The following is a 13,179-nucleotide window of genomic DNA, read 5'->3' on the forward strand; positions in this document are numbered from 1 at the left end:
AGCTTAACTCAGTGATAAAAGTAGTATGAACAGAAATAGTCATTTTTTCATAGATAGAATCTGAATCAAAGGAGAGAGAAGGGAACTTAAAGGAAGGTCTCGTTTTATTTCTTCTGTGGCACATACATTATAATACTGTGAGACAGGTTATTAGAGTCAAAAGTATATGGAAACATGAGGGGGAAAGAGGGTCTCTCTACCACAAAGTGTTGTAAAGTGTTCTTTAAATCTGTTGGTCAGGCAGCTGCTGGTGTCCCAGATATAGATATGCATTCCCTGCAAAAATAAAAATCCTCAACAAATGACACTCAATAAACTACATGAAAAGTTATGATAGGAATGATTCTAAACTGCCTTGGACCATACAGAGCAGAACATGGGTGGATATAGAGAACCTTTTATACAAAAAGTAACCCAGCACACTGTACAATGAGTTAAGTTCTTTGTTACAAAGAGCTTTGTTACAAAGCTATTAAGCATTAATCTATGCCTCAGCCACATCTTTGGATCTTAAAACAATTCTTCCTGTTTTTCCTCTTAAAAGGATGTTGGCCAATACAGTTCATAAAGTGCTAAAACTTTTACCTGGACAGCTATCCAGACTCGAGCAGAAGAAATCTTTGTTTAATGTCTCAGTCACAGGATAAATTGTGATTCTGTCATTTCCTGACTGTATATGAGCCCAGATGCAGATTTGGAACATAAACCCACAACCTTCTGGCCCAAAGGTGAGAGTAATAAAGGCTTTTCTACACATAAAAAGTTATTCCAGAATAAAAGAGGTTGTGTATTTGGATACATCTATTCTGGAATAGGGGAGTTGTTTTCGAGTTTAATTTGACATATGTCCAGGTGAAAATTCCTGAATAGCCATTCCTAAATAACTCCAGGAACAGACTAGCCCTTAGTAAGCAACAGTGTTAACTGAGGGATCACTAACGTGACAGAGGCAGCAGTCTGGCAAAAGAGGACATTACTGTCCATTATTTATGAAGATTACCATGCTTGGAAAATAGTATTGCAATTGCTTTCAATCAAGAAAACTAAGATACCAAGAACTCTGTGCTATTAAATAAATGGCTTTCTAAAAGTAGACTGAGTGTCTGATGCTGCTCCCATTAAAGTTAATGATAAAGTTCCCATTGACTTCAATGGGAGCAGACCCCGAATACTTAGATCTCTATAGAAGATCAAGAGAATGTACTACAAAATGTACAAAGTGAAAGTATATTATAGAAAATGACGATACAAGGCCAACAAGAGTAAGTGACCCATCTTTGTAAGTGTAGAGCATACTTTTGTCAATCGAAGTGCTCCACTTAGTGAGTATGGTAGTAGAAATCTGTCATCTTAACATAGACTTTCAATCATGGAAACAAAAGAGATTTATAAGTAGTGCAGGGTAGTGTGAGGATATAACACAGAATCTTTCAAGCTAGCTACCGTTTTAGCAAACAACTTAATCCTTTCCAGTGCCTAAATGAAAGGACTTGAATTTCTGTTCCATCAGTCCTTACATTTGTAACTTTTGGAATATCATATTACATTCTTCTTAAAAAAATGCTAGATTCGATAAACAGAAGAAATTGACAGTCCACAGGAAAACTCTCTCTCTTTTCCCTTGGTGCTTTTCCCAGGTGTGTAGTGTTAAGAGTCTCCTAAAGCTCCTCCCCTATCACAGGTGAATCATAATTATCCTGGAACACCTATGTTCAGTAAATTGATCCATTTTTAAATAGTTCAGTGGTGGTTATATCTAATTTTTTAAAAAATGGTTGGCCAAGAGACAAGGAGGGGAAAGCGCCTTTTGGTTATGTTGGCAGCTCCACTGATCTCTCAGTAAAAACTTCAAACAAAATAAAAGCCAAAAGTTTGATTGCCAGTTCCGGTTTTTTAAGTTCAGTTTCTCAGGTGTGATTCTTTGCCATTTAGACTTGATATCACTTTGTATTTGTGTGTGTGTGTAGACATGCATTCAGTATGTTGGTTTATTCACAATGTCAAAATCATCAGTGCCAATGTACATCTTAACTCTGTGCTCCCAAACCAGTGCAACACTACTGTATATATTCCACCTTTCAGAGTACCAGTACCACTATCTGGCCAAGTGAAGAAAGGCCTACCACTCTATGCAATGGCATTTCACTGTTTGTAAGTCCTGGCCCCAAAAGACATGTTCCCTGACCCAAAGTGTTTACAATCTGACATCCAGGTTCTGCAAACAGTAACACATGGGAGCAGTCCCATTGACTGCAGTGGGATTATGCATATACATGAAGTTACACAGATGTGTAAATCTTTGCAACCTTTGAACCAAAATAACCTAGCATTTTGTCAATAAAGTTCCCAGTTGACTTGAGAATATTATGACAAACTGTCACTGTGCAACACACAAAATAATTTCAGCACACTATTGCTGGTAGTTAAATCTGAAGATTACATATCTATGCTCTTAGGTGTCAAATTTATCCCTATCAAGTTTCAAATATTTTTAGAATTGCCCATTGTTTCAAAATATGGATGCTAAGTTATAATAAAAAGTGAATGAAAGTTACCAAGTTATAAATTCCTAAATCAGATTTCTTTTCTTTCCAGAAATATACATCTGGTTTTGAATGACAGAAACGTACACAGAACGAGGGACCTTGTAAACCTTGATAATAATTCACTCTGATGGCCCTGATGTGTGGTGACAGTTGACTGTCTCCGGGGTGTTCAACATGCAAAGAGATAATCTCACTAATAGGATGTTTCTTGGAATGTAGTGGGGACAACTTCTTGTTTCAGATGGTGGAGGAAGTAACTGGGGGGCAGATATTTTAGTCTTGATTTGACTAATGGGGGGGAGAAAGGGGAAAAATTGGTAGTGAATCTGAAGGTTGAAAGCTATTTGGATGAAAGTGATCATGAAATGATAGATTTCACAATTCTAAGGAAAGGAAGGAGTGAGCGGAGCAGAAAAAGGATAGTAGACTTTAAAAAAGAAGACTTTAACCAACTTGGAGAATTGTAGGAAAAGGTGCCACAGGAAGAAAATCTAAGCCTGTTAAGGAGAGCTGGTAGTTTAGCAAACTCTCTCAACAAGAAGAATACACAGCTCAGATTTTATAACGTCTTAAAAGGCACTTCTGCCGTTTCCCCTTCCTTATGAAGTTTAACAAAGGCTTCACATTTTTTTAGGATTTGTTCTGCTTGTTTTTCCTTAGAAATATCAGACATGTCAAGCTTGTTTTTCTCTTGTTTTGCTGGAGGATTCATTGTAGATCATGAGCTGTCTGAACCCTTACCCAAAAGGGCAGAGGCGTTATATCCTTAACAACAACAGCTTCTCTCAGCTATTTAGGCATTTGAGCTAAACTGATGTTAAAAAAAACAGAGTTTGAAGCGGAATAAAAATTACATCTCTTCTTAATTAATCATGTTTAACTACATGGCATCTCTGATGGCATAATCCTACCAGTTCTCTAATCATCTACAGGATTTCCTAGGGGAAAAAAGAGAAGACAAGACCTGTATTTCTAATGTTTAAAACAAAAAAAGGCAGAAAAGAGAATTCAGAAGAGAACAGAAAACCTTTCAAAAGCTCTTCTTCTTTCTTCATAAAAAGGCACAAACATATTTCCCTTTGCAGATCACCGTTAGCACTGAAGCAGCAATTTAAGTCTTGAATACAAAACTCATGCAGTGACCAAAAGGAATGTTCATAATCAACAAATTCACTTGAAAAGATTTTGTTAACCTGGGATAATCTCTAAATACACCACCAATGCCCATAAAAGAACAGAGATGTCTCTGTGGTACTGCTGCTTTCTCGTACCCCACCACCACACATAACAGAGAGCACTGCATGCAGAAGGGAAAAAGAAATTACCATTCAGAAGCTTTCATAGTACAAATCCTTATTTATGAGGACAGGTCATGGTTTTATAGCTGCAGTTGAAGCTGTTTCCATGTGTGGAAGTTACCACTTCTAATGTGACAATGAGATGCAGCTTGCCTAAGGCCAGTACATAAGGGATGCAAATGAATATTTTCCTTTCAGTGCCAATTTGGGGGATTAAAGTGGAATTTGTGTGTTTAAACATGGATTTTCTTTTGTTTGGAAAAAATCTAAGAAAAAGAAAATCCTTCACCTTAGGTATTAACCTTTCACAGCTGTGTCTTAAAACTCTAAATCCAAATACTAAAGCAGCAATGAGAAAAAGAAGAAAAATGCAAAGATGAATTAAATCAAGCATTTTAGTAAACAATAACTCTTCTGAATTTTTTCACAGGAATATATTTTAAACATATGGGAGCATTCACACATGGAAATATGCATGCAAGTATTTGATACGCTGTTTTTGGTAGTGTTCTGATATGCATGTTTCTACTCCAGGATTTTCTGCAGCATTGTTACATATATGTAACTGTATGTATGTAGGGATAGATTTTAAAAAAGCACAAAAGGCAGGTAAGTGCCCAACTCCCATTGAAAGTCAACTGGAGATGAGTGCCTTCCTCCGCCTTATGCTTCTGAAAATCTCCCCATTAAAATATTTGTGTTGGTATACACCGTTACATAGATATTGGATGGAGTTTTGTTATACACAGGTACATAAGTAATTCATGTGAAATTTTTATACATATGTATACATGGATAGTTTTCAGAGTGCTATGCTCAGACAGCAATGAATATGTTGTTTGTTCAGTATGTATGGGCCAGATCTTCATCTGGTAAAAATCAATTTAGCTCAGTTAGAGTCAATAGAAACTATGGCAATTTATGTCAGCTGAATATCTGACCCATACATTCATAAACTTAACTCAGGGCTCTAATTCTTTTGCACAGCATTTGTAACAGAAATAACTGGTCAAGCTTTGGTGTCTAGTTACTTCACTACTGTCTTCTACGTTTGCATCTCAAGTCTGTCAGTCTTGTTGTCAACAACAGTCATTCTAATTCCTATTAATGGACTTCCTGATTCTGTCATTCTCCATAGCTCCATAGTTTTGTGATAGCCTAAACACCAGATGGATGAGTCTCTAAAGGAACTAATGAAGAACCCAGAACAGGGGGAATGTGGAGCCCTGCACAGGGCCCAATCTGAACCTTCAACTCCCATTGACATCAGTTCCTTTAGCGCCTGGGGCCATCCTGACAATAAATGAACTTCCTTATTTTAAAACAGATTGTTAAGGGTTTCTTTTCTTCCATATACTAATCATGTCCTTCCCTAATCCAAACTGCACACTGGGATTTTTCCGATCCAACTAGAAGTGGCAGGTTTAATATAACACACCATTGTATTGGTGAATTATTTCCAGACCAGTCTAAAAAAGCGAACAGGAACAAAGATAACAAAAAGATAACAAGCAAGGCTACAAGTCACCTAACAGAAAAAAGATCATCAGCTGCTTTTTCCCTTCAGCTATCCTGGGTGATAATGCTGTGTCAGGAGATCTTATCAAGAACGTCAAATATTTTTCTGCAATCCCTTAACATAAGGCTTTATCAAATTAATTATCAAAGCCTGTGAGGCAGAATTATCATCTTAATTCCATATAGTTTCTATTTATTTTCCCCATATTTATGTGAAAAAACAAGCTGTGGCTCTGACAAAGTAGGCGAGTACATGGCAGGAAAAGAGAAATTCACTCACCTACAACCTGGATGATTTCAGCCAGTAAGACTCCATCAGTCACATCTTGCTGTAGGTCCTTGATCAATCGTTTGTGACCAGATTTTGCTAGATAGTGATTAGCCCAATCCGTGTAAATCTATTAGGAGGAAAAGAAATACATAAAAACTAAATTGTAGGTATTTGATCAGACTTAAAAATGAGAATCCCATCTCTTAGTCCATGCATAACAACCTCTCACATTTTCAGACCTTGGACAGAAGATCCCTGCTTTGTGAGCTGTTTGAAACAATTTAGCACCATTACAATTCAAGGCATTGTGCAGATCAAGTATTCTGCTTACTATGGGGTATGGCTTTTTTCTATTGAAAAAACTGACATCACAGCTCAGGAAAAAACTAAAGCAGTGGTTCTCAAACTTTTGTACTGGTGACCCCTTTCACATAGCAAGCCTCTGAGTGTGACCCCCCCTTATAAATGAAAAACATTTTAAAATAGATTTAATACAAATATAAATGCTGGAGGCAAAGTGGAGTTTGGGGTGCACTGACAGCTCATGACCGCCCATGTATTAACCGTGCGACCCCCTACTTTGAGAACCCCTGAACTATAGCATGCTTCTATACATGCTATGGCATGAATGGAGTATCAGACATGGAACTAAATATTTTGCAGCACTGACAAGGTTATGGAATTGGTTTCTATTTTCAAACTCAGGATTTTGTGTTTTCCCTCTGCCATTCCTTTTCTGTTATTGAGAAACCTTAAAGATTCATTTCTAAGGAAAATTTCTACGGATGAAGTTCCTTTTAAATGTTAACTAATAAGCCCTGATGCATGAGATTTAACGGCTCTAATAAGTCCTAGTGCATGGGATCTACTAGGTCCATTAAACTGATTTTAAATTCCCTTACAGATTTGTAATTACAGTTACTTCCTTTAAAATAAATCTCTATCTGAAATCCAAGCAAATATTAATCAAGCAATTAAACCACAAGACTTTAAATATATTTTTATATATGGGCCAAGTTTTGCTAATCACACACTACATCACTTTTAACAACAGTAAATACAGTATTCAAGATACATAACTTATTTGTCAAACACATAACCTTTCCAGAGTGTGTTATCAAAAAGAAGAAAAACCTATTAAGGAACTTCCATTGATGAGCCCAATATTGTTCCCTGTTCCCATATAGGACAAAATTAAAGGGGAAAAGCACCCTCTATGATCTATCTCAGCTCAAAACAAATAAAGTCAAAAAATCTAGACATCTCAACTTTGTCCTTTGGTTGGTGGTTTTTTGGTTTGTTTGTTTGTTTGTTTTTTATAAAGGTACCCAAGTCAACCTTAAATTCCAACTTTACTCTCAAGGGTATCCAGCCTATTAAAAGACACAGTTATCCTATTTCAGCGAAGGTGTATAGCGTCAAAAACGAAAGAGTTCCAATACTGCTAGTTCAACGCACCCATGCCTTACATATGTTCTGTGAGAGATTCTATCTCCCTCTTTATTCTCTCAGCAGTAGTCAAAGAATGCAGCCCAGTGCCTAGAGTTTTGTAAAGGAGGCCCATGATTCTTTTACAGTTCTTTGGAGCGGGAGGAGTCCAGACACTTGTGGAACCAACTCCTGTACCAGATGAGGAGGAGTAGCCACCACCTTTCTCTTTTGGACCTGTTAGTTTTAAAGTCCCTGAAAATGCTAGGGTGAAACTTTGATATCTCAAAATGAACCCTGAGGACTCCTGGGTAAAGTAAATGAATTTATGAACTCACAAAGACTACAGAGTGGATGGATCATTACAAAACCTATTTTCCCCATACTAATTTCCCCCTACTGTTACTCACACCTTCTTGTCAACTGTTTGAAATGGGCCACCCTCATTACCACTACAAAAGTGATTTTTCCTCCCTTGGTATTCTACTGTTAATTGAATTGTCTCATTAGACTGACCCCCCGCTTGGTAAGGTAACTCCCATCTTTTCATGTACTATGTATATATACCTGCTACTGTATTTTCCACTCCATGCATCTGATGAAGTGGGTTCTAGCCCACGAAAGCTTATGCCCAAATAAATTTGTTAGTCTCTAAGGTGCCACAAGGACTTCTTGTTGTTTTTACAGTCAGGTAACATCTTAAATAGTAAACCCAAGAGGACCAAAAACCCTGAGCTGAATCTTATATAAACTAGGGCATGTGCCTGACCGCCAAAACTAAATGATTCTCAGGGTATATCTACGCTACCATATGTTGCAAATATTTATGTTGCTCAGGGATTTGAAAAAAAACCCAACAACCGAGTGATGTAAGTTTCACTGGCAGTATGCAGGACGCTATGTCGGCTGGAGAGCTTCTCCTTCTGACATAGCTACAGCTGCCGTCGGCACAGAGCAGCTTCATGAACAATCTTACAGCAGCGCAGCTGAATTGATACAAGCTGTGCTGCAATAAGCTCACTAGTGTAAAACATGGCCTAAATGACAGTAATGCTAAGCAATGGCAGAGCTTTTAGAGATCTGTGTGGGCCACACAAGCAGATCTCCTCACTTCTGCCAGTTTTACACAAATATAAGTGAGAATCAGGATCATTACCTCCATATTTGGAGATTGGCAGGGTAGAAATAATTTCTACCTGCTTTTAAAACAAAGTCTGTCTTTCGTATAAATTTAAGGATGATCAAACAGATAATATCAAGCTAACAGATAGAGTACTCTATACACATAGCTGCTAGACTCACAGCCAGGTAATCTGGGACATCTGTATTAATGTTGCACAGTTGGTTATCTATTTATGGTACAATTCAATTTAATTTCAGAATCTTCATAAACAAACCACAGTTTACAATGTTCATCCCCACTATTAATTTAGTTCCTTCTTCCTGAAACATTGTACTAATGGTTGGCATTGGTAGCTCAGGAAGTATTCATTCTCGGAGAGATAACTGTACCAGCTGTTACTATACTACATTAAAACAGGGTCAAAAGAGAACCAGACCTCTAAAGTCTGTTTGTTCTCATTCCAAACAAGGAAACATGAGAGACTTATTTTTTTTTAAAGAGTCATGTTAAAAAATATCTGTAAAGGCCCCGTTTCTATATTAAGATCAGTTCTTTCTTTAGAAGCACAGCACTCAAACACTTTTTGGGACAGTTTCTGGCCCTCAGCTTGGCGCTTACATGCTAATGCCAATGGTGTATGGGTTCAGGCCCCGTGACACTCACAAGTTCACTGAGTGCACGGAAATCAGGAAAATATCCCCAAATCATGATTTTTTTCAATTTTCTTATAAAAAAGTAAAATGTGTTTAATAAAGTATTTCAGACAAAATAATCACTGTACAAACTGTACAGCTCAGCTGTTTCACGCCTGTGTGCTCTATCCTTCCGCACGTGTGGCATAAGAGCACCGTGTGCATGCAGAAGAAGAGAGTGCTGTGTGCACATGCAGCAGAGAGTGCTGTTAATCCCTAAACGCAATCTAGGGTGGAAACAGGCTGACTCAGGTGGTTGGGGTATAGAAGGGGGTAAGGGCTCCGGGGTGGGTCCAGAAATGAGGAGTTCAGGGTGCAGGAGAAGGCTTCGAGCTGAGGCAGTGGGGGTTGGGATGCAGGAGGGGGTGAAGGCTCTGGCTAGAGGTGCAGGCTCTGGTGTGAGGCTGGGGTTGAGGAGCTTGGGGTGCAGGAGGCAGCTCCAGGCTGGGAGGTGGAGTTGAGGGGTTTGGAGTGTGTGTGTGTGTGTGCGAGAGAGCTTTGGCGTGAAGCTGGGAATGAGGAGTTTCGGGTGTCGGAGGGGGCTCCGGGCTGGGACCGAAGGGTTCGGTGGGCAGGAGGGGGATCAGGGCGGTTAGGGGTCAGGGCTCTGGGGTGCAGGAGTGTGCTCTGGGCTGGGATAGAGGGGTTCTGGGCTGGGGCTAAGGGTGTGGGGGCAGGGGTGCAGTCTCCGGGCAGCGCTTACCTCAAGAGGCTCCCGGAGGCAGTGGCATTTCCCCCCTCCAGCTCCTACGTGGAGGAATGGCCTGGCGGCTCTGTGCACTGCTCCGTCTGCAGGCACTGCCACCGTAGCAGCCATTGGCTGCGGTTTCTGGCCAATGGGAGCTGGGGTGGTGGTACCTGCAGGCAAGAGCAGCGCGCGTCATGGAGCCTCCCCCTCCCGCCCCAGGAGCCGAACTTGCTGGCCACTTCTGGGTTGCAGCCTGCCTTAGCCCCACAGACTGGGAGCCGCCAGAGGTAAGCCCGCACCCCAACCCCAGTCCTGAGCCCCCCCAAACCCGGAGCCCCCTCCTGCACTCCAAGCCCCTAATCCCTGGTCCCAGCCCAAAGCCTGTATCCCCTCCTGCACCCCAACCCCCAGCCCTCCCAAACCCAGAGCGTCCTCCTGCACCCCAGAGACTGTACCCCCAGCCCAGAGCCCTCACTCCCCCTGCACCCCAACCCTTGCCCCAGCCCAGGCTCCCTCCCACCCCCTGAACGCCTCACCCCTTCCTGCACCCCAACCCCCTACCTCAACCTGTAGCCCCCTCCCACATTCCAAATCCCTCGCCCCCACCCCCCAGCCCTGCACCCCAAACCTCTCATCCCCAGCCCCACCCCAGAGCCCACACCCTCAGATGGAGCCCTCACCTCCTCCTGAATCCTGAACACCTTATTTCTGGTCCTACCCTGGAGCCCGCACCCCCATTTAGAGCCCTCACCTCCTCCCAACCCAATGCCCCAACCCAGTGAGAGTGAGGGTGGGGGAGAACAAGCCACTGAGGGAGGGGGAATTTAGTGAGTGGGGAGTGGGCAGGGTTAGGGGGTTCATTTTGGGGCCATTAGAAAGTTGACAACCCTAAATCAGCTGAGAAGTGAACACTTACCTAAAGCTGCCGCATGGACAAGCAGCAGATCGTGTAACTGGTGAAGCCTCCTTGGTCACTGACATATTGACTGATGCCAAGATAAGTATGTGTAACATATTTTATTTGTTTAGAAAGACCTAAATGGTGACAATGCATCTGACTTGGAAATGAAAGCTGTCCTCACTGATACAGTTTACTTTCAGGCTGTTAATTACAACAGCTGTGCTATTGTGAAGTGTTTGAATACCTGTAGGGTGGATATTGATAATATCAATGCATTAATTTTTTCCTCAAAAGCTTACCATCAAGTGTTTAAGAGATTACTGGCTAGCCGTTCAGTTCACCTGCAGTTCTCACATATTTTTGCTACTGACGTCCGGAAGACCAATTGGTGAGGCAAACCCACAGCCAAACCAGGGACTGCTCACTCAATAGATGCTCCTCCAACAGAGCTGTGCAGAGTCACCAATAAGGCACTAACTTACTCTTCCCACAGAGCCTGCAGTGACGCAGCCTATCCAGAAGCAAAGTCTGGGTTAGATGACCCTCCGGCTTAGGTATTTCCCCAACCCCATGGGCTGCAGATCAGTCTGTGCAACAGCACTATCCATCCTGGAACCCTTCTGCTGCCTCACAGTATCAAACTCTCAAAACTCCCAGCCTGCTCTTGATCCTGTTCCTTCCCCAGCCTTACCAGAGACTGTACCAGTCTTGTCCTTGCCCTACCCTGTTACTGACCTGCTCCAGGTTGCCTCCACTTCCTGACCCTCTCTAGATCCTTGGACTCTGACCATGCGGGCTTTGACCCCTGTCATGCACCTGGACTCTGGCTACAGTACTGACTTGGCTTGTCCTTGGGCTCTGACCACTCTGCTTTGACCTCTGCTCCAACCACTAGGCCTGATTAGCAGAAGGCAGCGCCTGACCATTTCCCTGACATTGACAAGCCACCAGCAACAGTCAAAAAGCTTTTTAAACATTGTCCAAGCAGAAAATAGCATTTTAAAGAGTATCTGCAAATCATAGTCCAAGCTGGGGGATCAAATCTTTATGTGAAATTGCCCTCTTAGGTGAGATGGGGAAGCTGATATGCTGCTATTGAATACCATTCATACTACATTACTTTTTACTCAAGTTTTGTGGAGGAGGAAATTAAAATTACACCAAACACAGAAGCTGAAGGAGTTGAAATATCTGCTGGACAATTCAGAAATTTTACAGATACAGCTCAACTTCATCGTGAGGTATGACAAAGACTTTGTTAATTTAATCAAATTGTTTGAAAGACATGAGATTCATGTTCATCACGCTTAAAATAAAAAACAAATAAAGTTGACTTAATTAACACTTATCAAGCATATAAATGTGAGTAACAGCAGGGATTCAAAACCAATCTATTAAAACTTTTATTGAAATTGCAGATAAGTTTTCAAACTATTATCTCCCTGATATGAGTGAAAGAAAACCCTGTTTCACTGAGCCAGCACTCTGGTTCCTTAAAAGCGGTATGGTGTTTGATCCCATTCAAGCATGTACATTAAACTTGGATGCCTTCCCACTGGATTCCATAACTCGTTTCAACAGAAGCTGGAAAACTGAATTAGAAGGCTACTGGTTTTATGCAAAGGAATGCAGCAGTGACCTTTCACTAACTGCTTTTCGAAAGTTTGCAGAACCACACTTTCCCAACATTGCAAAACTGGCCAAGTGATATTTGTCTGTTGTCCCTGACTCTGTGGATGCCAAGCGTAGTGTTTTGGCGTATGGGCAGTTCTTACTGCGCAAAGGCAACCCATAAAAGAGAAACAAGTAAACCAACTAATGATACTCAAACTTTTTAATTAAAAACTGTAAACAGAAATAGCTGAACATTTAGTGGAATACATATGTTTGTGTTTACTAACAATTTTAGTTGTAAAATTGATTAAATGTAATTGTGAAATTAATTCTGTGCATATTCCTCGAAACTGATTTAGTTTTAAAATTAATTTCATGGATAATCTATGAAATTGAATACTCATTTTACCCTGTTGTGAATTTTCTTTTTAAAAAAATTGCAATTTACACAGGGCCTTATGTATAGGGTCTCCCAGGAGCCCAGGGGAAAATTACTATGTGCAGGAGGAACTGCATAGGTCCAGTGTATGCAGCCCTATGCTGCCCTCCCTCACAGCCTCTAATGTAAGGGGGTACTGGGGGGGAAGGAGGGGTGACCATACTGTTCATGTCTATGACTATGGGCTATGGAGCATCCCATTGACAGCTACAGGGAAGCTGCTGTAAGTTAGAGCTAGTATAATAGGATTCTGCTAGCCCCCAGTGTAGGCAAAACATGGTCATGTACAAAAGGGGTTCATAACCACCTTTACTTCCTCTCCTACTGGACAACGTCTCTCAGGAGGTGAAGGGCAGAATCTACATATAGTGGGTTGGATTCTCATCTTTTATCAATGTAAATTACTGAAGTTACTAGAATTATACTGGTATAAAACCAGTGTCAAGTGAGAGCAGAATCAGGCCTACTAATTTCAGAAGTACCTTCAGAATCAAACTGCAGGTACAAGGCTTATGTCTTCCTTCTCCATGAGAATTCCAAATCAACCCCAAAGTCTAACACTAACTGTTCCTTCTTCCCTGCCTGATGAATCCTGAAAAAAGAGTAAGCACAACCTAGACTCCCTGTTGCTGTTGCCAATCTGATGTCAATGCAGAAAGGT

General features: G+C 41.1%; 1 protein-coding gene across 2 annotated transcripts in view; it reads right to left on the reverse strand.

Annotated features, from left to right (window-relative positions):
* Positions 1–13,179, reverse strand: part of NAV2 (neuron navigator 2) — a 344,782-nt gene that overhangs the window by 224,345 nt on the left and 107,258 nt on the right. For both annotated transcript variants that reach the window (XM_077820144.1, XM_077820143.1), the window contains exon 2: positions 5,643–5,760. In XM_077820144.1, the coding sequence (XP_077676270.1) occupies positions 5,643–5,760 (118 nt within the window). The remainder of the gene's footprint in view (positions 1–5,642; positions 5,761–13,179) is intronic.

This window comes from Eretmochelys imbricata, chromosome 6 (assembly GCF_965152235.1).
Source record: "Eretmochelys imbricata isolate rEreImb1 chromosome 6, rEreImb1.hap1, whole genome shotgun sequence".
Taxonomy (NCBI): Eukaryota; Metazoa; Chordata; order Testudines; family Cheloniidae; genus Eretmochelys; species Eretmochelys imbricata.